General features: G+C 39.5%; 1 protein-coding gene across 3 annotated transcripts; it reads right to left on the bottom strand.

The window, feature by feature from the left end:
* Positions 1-913: 913 nt before the first annotated feature.
* On the bottom strand, positions 914-7,114 carry cdc25b (cell division cycle 25B). Of its 3 annotated transcripts, none has more exons than XM_042736605.1 (15): positions 6,596-7,114; positions 6,279-6,364; positions 5,338-5,389; positions 4,257-4,298; positions 4,127-4,160; positions 3,705-3,815; positions 3,387-3,500; positions 3,145-3,303; positions 2,983-3,066; positions 2,699-2,887; positions 2,531-2,617; positions 2,357-2,419; positions 2,128-2,226; positions 1,794-2,039; positions 914-1,702 (listed from the first exon to the last, which is right to left on the bottom strand). In XM_042736605.1, exons 1-15 carry the CDS (start codon positions 6,808-6,810, stop codon positions 1,562-1,564), a joined length of 1,722 nt encoding a protein of 573 aa, XP_042592539.1. In that variant the 5' UTR covers positions 6,811-7,114; the 3' UTR covers positions 914-1,561. The 3 variants fall into 3 exon arrangements, with proteins under 3 accessions (XP_042592539.1, XP_042592540.1, XP_042592541.1); XM_042736606.1 differs by having other exon boundaries at positions 915-1,702; positions 3,145-3,279; XM_042736607.1 differs by having other exon boundaries at positions 916-1,702; positions 3,145-3,279; positions 6,279-6,361.
* Positions 7,115-8,370: the final 1,256 nt, after the last annotated feature.

The following is an 8,370-nucleotide window of genomic DNA, read 5'->3' as shown; positions in this document are numbered from 1 at the left end:
ACAACTTTTGAAAGTCTAAAGTCACATCTGTTATAAAGATTTACAATACATTTTAACAGTTTGTGCATGGTCTGCATTTCAGATTACTGCTTTATGTTCTAATCCACTGTTTATTTCATAAAGATCTACATTTGATTTAGTCTGACGGGAATCAAGCTACAGGCAGAATATCTAAATGTTTGGCATTGGACCAACAGTTTGAAACCTCTTCTACGTTCATATGTATAAGCTGTGCTAAACACATTTGTTAAACATTTAACACACATTTTAAACACTTAAACTTTAATTTCGTGTTTGCTCATACTGATAATAGAGTCCAACAACACTTTTACTCATTAACCAAACAGAAACGTGAGTGCAGGAGCTGGTCTGACACTGTGCCAGGATGTTAGGGAACGGCTGGGAAACTGCTGGCTCCTCCTCTGTGGAAGAGCTCTGGAATGCAAATGTGTGCAGAGACACGTGCTGGTGCTTGGCTAACCACATTCAAGGTCTTTGCTAGACCGGTATATTTGAAAAACAAATGACTCAACCACCCTATGCCAGCGATTAACAGCACACAGATCCAAGAGATCAAGACATGATTGAGCAAAGAGTTGTTACCCCAAACTCCAAGTTTATTCATGAATACATAAACCAGCCTCTCAGTCACACATGACCAATAAAACATACACTCAGAAAGATAAAATTTACAAAACACACTTGCATGGGAGTGAGAATTGCAACTCTCAAATGTCACTGGTTTACAAACAGAACTAAATCTCATTTCAGAACATTTTGGTGAACATTGACGCGGTCATCACTTGCTGACCAGCAGCAGAAAAATTCTGAGTTGAAGCTGTAGGCCATGTGTGGAAGAAAAAAAAAAATATTAGCTCCCCCTAAAAAAAAAAAAAAAAAAAAAAAAAAAAAAAAAAAAAAAAAAAAAAAAAAAAAAAAAAAAAAAGTGTTCACAATTTCCAAAAACTCAAACCAATATGGTCATTGCCAACAGAACTTTCTGAAAACATACGGGTAAAAATTTAAATCATTATTTTGCGACATGAGAATTTTCATAATTGTACATTTACAACAAATGTAATTACTCCTCTGGCTGTAATCATGACTTAACCATTTGGCAACCGACCAGATGTGAGAAAGAGTGGGCAAAATGAATGCATAAATCACGTAATTCACCACAACAATTAAAAATGGGGGGGAAAAGTGCTAAAGGGGAGGGGGGTCATTAATCTGACATACAAGTTAGGACAGGCCAGTGGCCAAAAACATAAGGGGTAAAAATACAGGTTAGTTAAGACGTATGTGTAATACATAACAGTGACATGAAGCTGTGTGTTTCTCAAGGGAGATCAGGATGGTGAATAAAGGCAGTTTAAAAGTTATACGATCAAACCAAACAGGCAGAGATACGTCATTGTGGTACTTAAATACCAAACCCTGAAAAGCAATAACTGTTCCGACCAAACACACGTCTTCGGGTCTCTGCTGAGTCTCATGTGTGAGGGCAGCATATTGGAGACTCAAGGCAGTACAATGCTGAGGTAAAGTGAGAACATGAGGCTCAAAGGTTTTTGAGGCGGCTGTACATGTCTCTCTTGCTGCGTTCTCCAGCCCAGGTGCGGCTCTTAAGGCGGAACTTCCTCAGGTCTTCTTTAAAGTCTTCATGATGCATCGGCCTATAAGCCTGTGGTTCACAGACCGACTGCAGAGAAAAACACATGCATTATAAACTTGGAAAGAGGTGGGGGAAAACTCAGAGATGTAGGACGTTCAAACTGTGAAAGCACACATACCTTGTGAAGCGGGAAAAAATCTTTGTAGCCTCCCTTCAGGATATAGAGTTCAGGGTAATGGAGGTTGGGGTACTCATTCAAAAATCGATCTCTTTGTCGAACATAGCGACACATCCGTGGGCCACGTTCAGATGAAAATTCACAGTGGAAAACCAGCAGGACACGCTTCTCGGGACATTCTGGAAGAATAGGACTCTTTAAAAAGTAGTCTTCAATTTGATCCTCTTGATGGAGGTTAAGGGCACCCTGAAAGGAGGACAAACAGGAGTCAGCTAAATTTGTCCCACACAAATACGACAGCATGCAACTACATCAAAGCTAATTAAATCCGAACCTTAATATGACCGCCCTCATACTCATACGGATAACGGCAGTCGATGACAAACACCCGTTCCACCAGATCGCTGTACTGGCCGTACATTGCTTTAACCATCTGAAAATACAGAAACAGATGTTAGAAAACGGGATGCAGGAAATGTGCCAATGCACATACTTTGTATAGATGCAACTGCTTGTTTTGCATTTGAAATGTCCATGCTAAATGTTAATGTATTCAAACTTACAATATCTGGAGTGATGTATTTCAACTCTTGGTGTTTTCCTTCAACTGTGGGTAGCGCAGGAGCCTTCAAAATGACAAATGCACAATTTCAAATAGTGTTTGATTTATTGTTATGATAGATTTTATATGTGTGAGTGTCATATACATGTAATTTACTACTAAATGCAATAATCACCTTGGTGAAATCTCCAGTCACATTACTGGGATCTGTATCCAACATTGTTTCAATCTGTGCATGACTAAATGACTTTGACCTTTGAACCTGTAAGAAGGTGGAATCAAAGTTAGACCCAAATTATAAACTCAAATTAAAGTTGCTGTTGTTTTTCCAGTGAGGTCTGACCTGATGAGGCATAGCATCTTCCTGTTCTGTGGGTGCAACTTGTGTCCCTGCCAGGCTCCGCCTCCTCTTCACTCTGACAGGTGTGTTCTCATCTTGTGGCCTCTCGGGTCTCTTTAGTGGGATACGCCCAACAGGGTTTGGCATGGAGGGAGATCGAAACAACCCACGTGGACGGCAGCGAACAACAGGCTAAGGGCAATAAAGTGGGTTTGGTTGTTAACCATCATGTCAATAACCATAAAAAAAAAAAAAATCAAAAAGAGATAAAGAGTGTAACAGCATACCGAATAATTACTGTCAGTACTTTGTTTAGCCACCAGAGGAGCTGTGAGAAGACTGTCCATTCCAAGAGGAACCTCAGAGTCGTTCTACACAAACAAATGCATTATGGTTATTTACAAATCAAAGCAGCATAAGAATAAAACAAAACCAAATTGAGAAGTCACCTCCACATCATCCAGCCCCTCTAAGAAGCCATCATCATCATCATCATCGTGGAGACAGGAGAGAGAGGGGCGGCGCAATATGAAGGGACTGCTCTCGTCTGAAGAGTCGGGCTGATGGGATGAAAGTGGGGAAAGCTGGAGAATAGAGGAAAATCCAAGCTTTTAAAAAAAGTTTCATCAACATCAAAATGAAACCTTTTAGAACTATTTTCTACAGGTTCTACCAAGAATGCATATTGTACCATTAAAGCAGGAGCAGAGTTGGGTCGGCAGGCAAAAGCATCCTTGGTACCTCCAGTGGACCGTATACGACAGCGTGATGCTGGCATGGAAGGCTTCTTGAACTCAAAATTCTCCTGGAGAAAAAAAAAAAAACCCCAGATTGAATCGAAAGAGAAAATACAAAGTCATTTCAACACCCACCCCATGAATTCCCATAACTTTCAATAACAGATCATAGCACTCACTCTCTCAAAAAGCAATTCCTAGTCAATTTTAAGCATGAATCCATCAGTATTCTGCCTATAGAACCACATAAACTACAGACACTAAACACACACCTCAGCCAGATTCTCTTTGTTGTCGCTGCCATTTGCACAAGTCCACACTCCATAGCGCGAGGGATCTGCTTCTTTATTTCTCAAATTGGGACTGTGACCCAAAAATTGCAGCTACGAAGAAAAAACAAATCTTATGTTTATACTTACACCACAGTTCAAAAGTTTGGGGTCAGTTAGAGTAGCACTTATTTAGCAAGGACAAAATTAATCAAATCAAAAGTGAGAGTAAAGACACTTGTAAAAAGTACCACTGTTTCCACAAATATATTGATTTCTGGTCATGTGACAGACTAGAGTAACGGCTGATGAAAATAAATTACACTTTAAATTATTCGATTAATTTTTCTACCAAATGCAGTCTCGGCAAACACATGAGACTTCTTTAAAATCCCAAACTGAGAGTGTATAAAGAATAAACTTACTGGCAAAGAGTGTATCCTGCGAATGGGCATTTTTCTGTATGAACAGAAAGAACATTTGATTAAACCCAAGTCACTACAACAGCTTTCACAGACAAATGCATCCTCTGTTTTCAAGTGCATGACCACTTACTCATTAACTGCTCGTGTGGCATCCTCCATGGCCTTCTCAAACCTGTGAGGAAAAAGAAAATGCTATTGAACAGTTCCTAGTGTATTCAATGTCTCTTCCCACTCCAAACAAATACAAGCCCAGACGACAATTCACATCATTTGTCTTTCAGACTACTAGGCCCCTCACAACTCTATATTTAACAAATACACAGATGCCCACCTGTATGCAAAACAGCCCTTAGCAGAACTAAGGAAGGGGGGGGGGGGGGTCTTCTAATTTACCATATGCCCACACAACGCTAACCCCCTCTGCAAGCCTCTTTTGTTGGAAGAGGGGAGCAGGGGGAGAGCGTGAATGGTGGTTTGGAGGGGGAGGAGGTAAGGAGTGTGGCTCTTTCATAGCACAGGAAAAAGGAGGAATTAGAGTTAAGAAGGGGGTTCTGTAGCAACCCTGGCTACCTCACACACACACTACCGCTCTATTTGGACGCCTGCTCTCACAGGGCATGAAAAGCGTGCCACTATTCACCCAGCCCCCTTCAGAAACGAGCCACACACACACACACACACACTGATGTTTGAGGAACCCAAACAGCTGTAGGCCTGGCTGCAGATAAATGGATTCCCACTGACACCAAATGGCTTGGAAAGGAGAACCGTCTGTAACAGACTGTAGATTACCAGAGAGCCAGATGTATACACAGATTTAATGCATGCTGGGTGAATAATACTATATCTGAGCCTTTGTGAATTTAAAAATGATAGTTTACCCAAATAAATATTTCTGGTTTATTCAATTAAACAATGTCATTCTGCCTAAAATCTTCCTTTGTGCCCTTGTGTGACAATTCATGACTTTTCATTCTCAGCTGAATCATTTCTTTAATAACAGGAAGTGCAGAGTGGCTCAGATATCCAGTGACTCTGCGTGTGTGAACTGTGATGGATGCCAGCATATGCTCAGCTAATCCATGAAAAAGACACGCTGAGCATATGTAGGCTCCATCTAACGGCAGGGACTAGATTAGACACATAATCCTCAAGCCAAGCTCCATCACACGTCAGATATTATGACCAACAGGCAGAAGAACCATACTCACTTCTGCTCAGCATCCAGAGCATCCAAATGGCTGGGAGACTCTAGTCCAAGACCTGTGGGGAGGAGACACAGGTGAGAAAACCCACACAAGTTGTTAATAATACAGCAGATCTTAACTGTAGCCTGAAGATCACTGCTCACATTCCAAAGGCTATGACCAGTCACACACCCACACACTGTATGGCACGCTTAAACATTCCTCTCAACCAACCAAATGCATTGTTAGTAGCACTTGATTTCATTACTAGTGAGCAATTGCATCCAACTAGTTTGCTTTACAATTATTGCTAATTTTTTATTAGATAATTGTAACAATATATGAGACACAAATCTAATTACTAGCAACACTTTTCATCTTACTAGTTAGTTGTTTTTTTTATTACACATCTAATGACTTATTACATAAATAACTAAAAATGATAATTAAGTTGATGATTTATAAAGCTGCCAATCCTACACACTCTTGGGTAAAATATTTTACGTTTTAGCAAATTGTGGCAAATTTAAAAAAAATATATATATAATTTATGCAATCAGCTTACACCTCACTGAAGGTTAAGTTTATAGGGTGAATGCTTTCTAAATAATAAAAACATTGCACAAATCACATTGAACTAATTCATTCAAATCACCACCTGTTACATTTTCTAATGAGGTGACATTGGCCATTCTGACTAGAAACAAGTGTCTATTCATTTAACACTATGACAACTGGAATTGATACTAATAACTTCTTCAGAAAAGTTAGTTTACTAAAGAGCAAGTAGCATTAATAAAATAAGACATTATTAAACATGACGTTTTTTTTTTTTTAACTGCTCACTATCAAAAATAAGTGAAAGCAACATAACAGACAGATAAAAGTATAAAAGGCTTGCCATACATAACTCACTGGCGTTAAAGTTTTTACAGGAAAAACGAATGCATGTTTTCCAAGCTAACCTGCATCAGAAGAAGCATCAGAGGCGAAGGAAGGGATCTTCAGGAGGGGCAAGGTTTTCTTCCGCTTCGGTGTCTCACATTGACTACATCAAAACGACACAGAAAGAATTTAGAAACTGAAATGTATTGCACTTTATAATAGCATTATATAAACGGTTTAATTATTACAGAAATACACCAGGCACTGATAACGAGAGTAGTAAAAAGTCACTAAGTTAATCAGCCTCAGAACAATTCCAGGAAGTAGGTTAACTGCTAGCTCTGTGGTTGTTTACTTTTTTACTCGTGCTACCAAAAAATAGCCCAGCTTCACTCACCCTCCAAGAACAGCGAGATTATTCATGTTTAGAGCCAGGTTGGTCACAGGAGACAGCACTGCCATGGGTCCGGGGGAGGCCAGGTTCACGCAGGGGGAGCCCCTCGCCCCGATCCCCGGGAAGGACAGCAGCTGAGGTCTGAGGACTGCATCGGGCCCGGCGCTGAACGGATCGTGTACAGGGCTGATGTCGCCTGGAGCAATATCAAAATCCATCTCTGAAGGGACGCGGATCGTCGGATGGTTGATGAAAATAAGATCCAGGCGCGATTAAGACGACAAAGGGCTAAGCAAAGTTAGCAAGCGCACAGCAACCCGGATAGGGGCTTAAATTGATCTTATTTAGGTTTGAGAAAACAACTTGCAGAATTCTGCATACTAATTACGCCAGATTACACAATACACTATAAAAAGGGGGGGTTTAAAAATCCATCTTCTTTGAACTTTGTTGTCAGAGAGCTGCCGACTAGATCGCACTCTCTCTGACCTTTCCAAACTCTGCTGAGGAAGAAAGTGCTGAATGTAGCTCTTATTTATGTTCAAAACATGCAGTCCACAAGCGGCAATCGGAGTAGCCAATGAGCATCGCCGTTACATCTGATTCAACCAATCACATGCGCTTCCTCTTTTTCCCGCACCTTCTCTGATGAGATGGTGGGCGGGCCAAAGAATGACAGACAAATCTAATGTCCAATGAACATTAAGGTAACAACAGCGCGTCTATAAACTCACCCAATGGCTTTTATGTTTAAATAAACTGGGCGGGATATAAATGTATAGAGGAAAGATTTTCCCGCGGAACAGTTCAAGCTGAAGCTTGGAAACGCCTTCAGTTGCAAGAAAACCAATCAAATGCCAACGTCCTGGCGCGGAACGTACCACTCTAATCTCACGGACAAAGAAGTAAATATATATTTGTTTAATACAAAACAAACGTTTGTAAAACGTCTGTTTTGGTATATGTTTGTACGGGTAGTTCTCTGCAGTTTATTTATTTAACTTAAAGGTAGTTGAAATTGAGTAATTTCAGCAATTATTTGACGTTATCATCCATATAAATAATTTTAAACTATTTTAAAATCATTTTTAAAGTATGCTTCAAGTTTATCATACATCCAGTTAACATTACCTCATATTAATTTAGAGAGAAAGCTGGTGACGTCAAAAAGATTTAAAAATATGAAAATTAAAAACAAAAAGGATATACAGTTTCCCTTTTAAATGTACATTTTAACCTGAAAAAAAGCAGAAAAATAAAAAGTTTCCCAGGTTACCCTGCAAGTATGTCAACTACTTTCATATTAAACTAGCCACAGATGCCAAAAAAAAGGCTGTGAGTGTTTAAATTAGCCTAAAGATAAGAGATAATCCAAATGTTAATGATTAAAATTCTCAGCTTTTTGCTGACCTGGCTAAATTAACCTAGTTTCCATTTAATGACAAATAGTACCGGATAGACAGGGACACAGATTTGGCAAAACAAAAAGGGCTGACTGTGAACACAGAAATCTATTATTGAATATATGAATATTGTGGCCCATTACTTTACCAAACTATGAATATGCTTCTCAGAACAAGTACGTTGCTATGAATGTTAAGGTAATTACATTAACTAAAAGCACAACTGTTTTTGTTGCCAATTGTGTGTATGTTGGGGTAAAGTGACACTTTAGCTTTATGCTACAAGTGGGCTTTATCAGAGTGTTTCACATAAATTATAATGAGGCTGTGTGAGAAATATAGGCATAAATTCTTTCCCTGACCTATAGATCTTTG

The sequence above is a fragment of the Cyprinus carpio genome, chromosome B13 (genome assembly GCF_018340385.1).
Source record: "Cyprinus carpio isolate SPL01 chromosome B13, ASM1834038v1, whole genome shotgun sequence".
Taxonomy (NCBI): domain Eukaryota; kingdom Metazoa; phylum Chordata; class Actinopteri; order Cypriniformes; family Cyprinidae; genus Cyprinus; species Cyprinus carpio.
Note: the sequence above shows the minus strand (reverse complement) of the source record. Positions and strands in the feature narration are given on the sequence as shown.

Excerpts from the sequence above, each read along its gene's own strand:
- cdc25b (XM_042736605.1), bottom strand. The coding sequence starts at position 6,810 with ATGGATTTTGATATTGCTCCAGGCGACATCAGCCCTGTACACGATCCG. Across the intron at positions 6,365-6,595 it reads AATCTCGCTGTTCTTGGAGG|TAGTCAATGTGAGACACCGA; the intron begins GTGAGTGAAGCT and ends GTCGTTTTGATG. Across the intron at positions 2,618-2,698 it reads AAGATGCTATGCCTCATCAG|GTTCAAAGGTCAAAGTCATT; the intron begins GTCAGACCTCAC and ends ACCTTCTTACAG.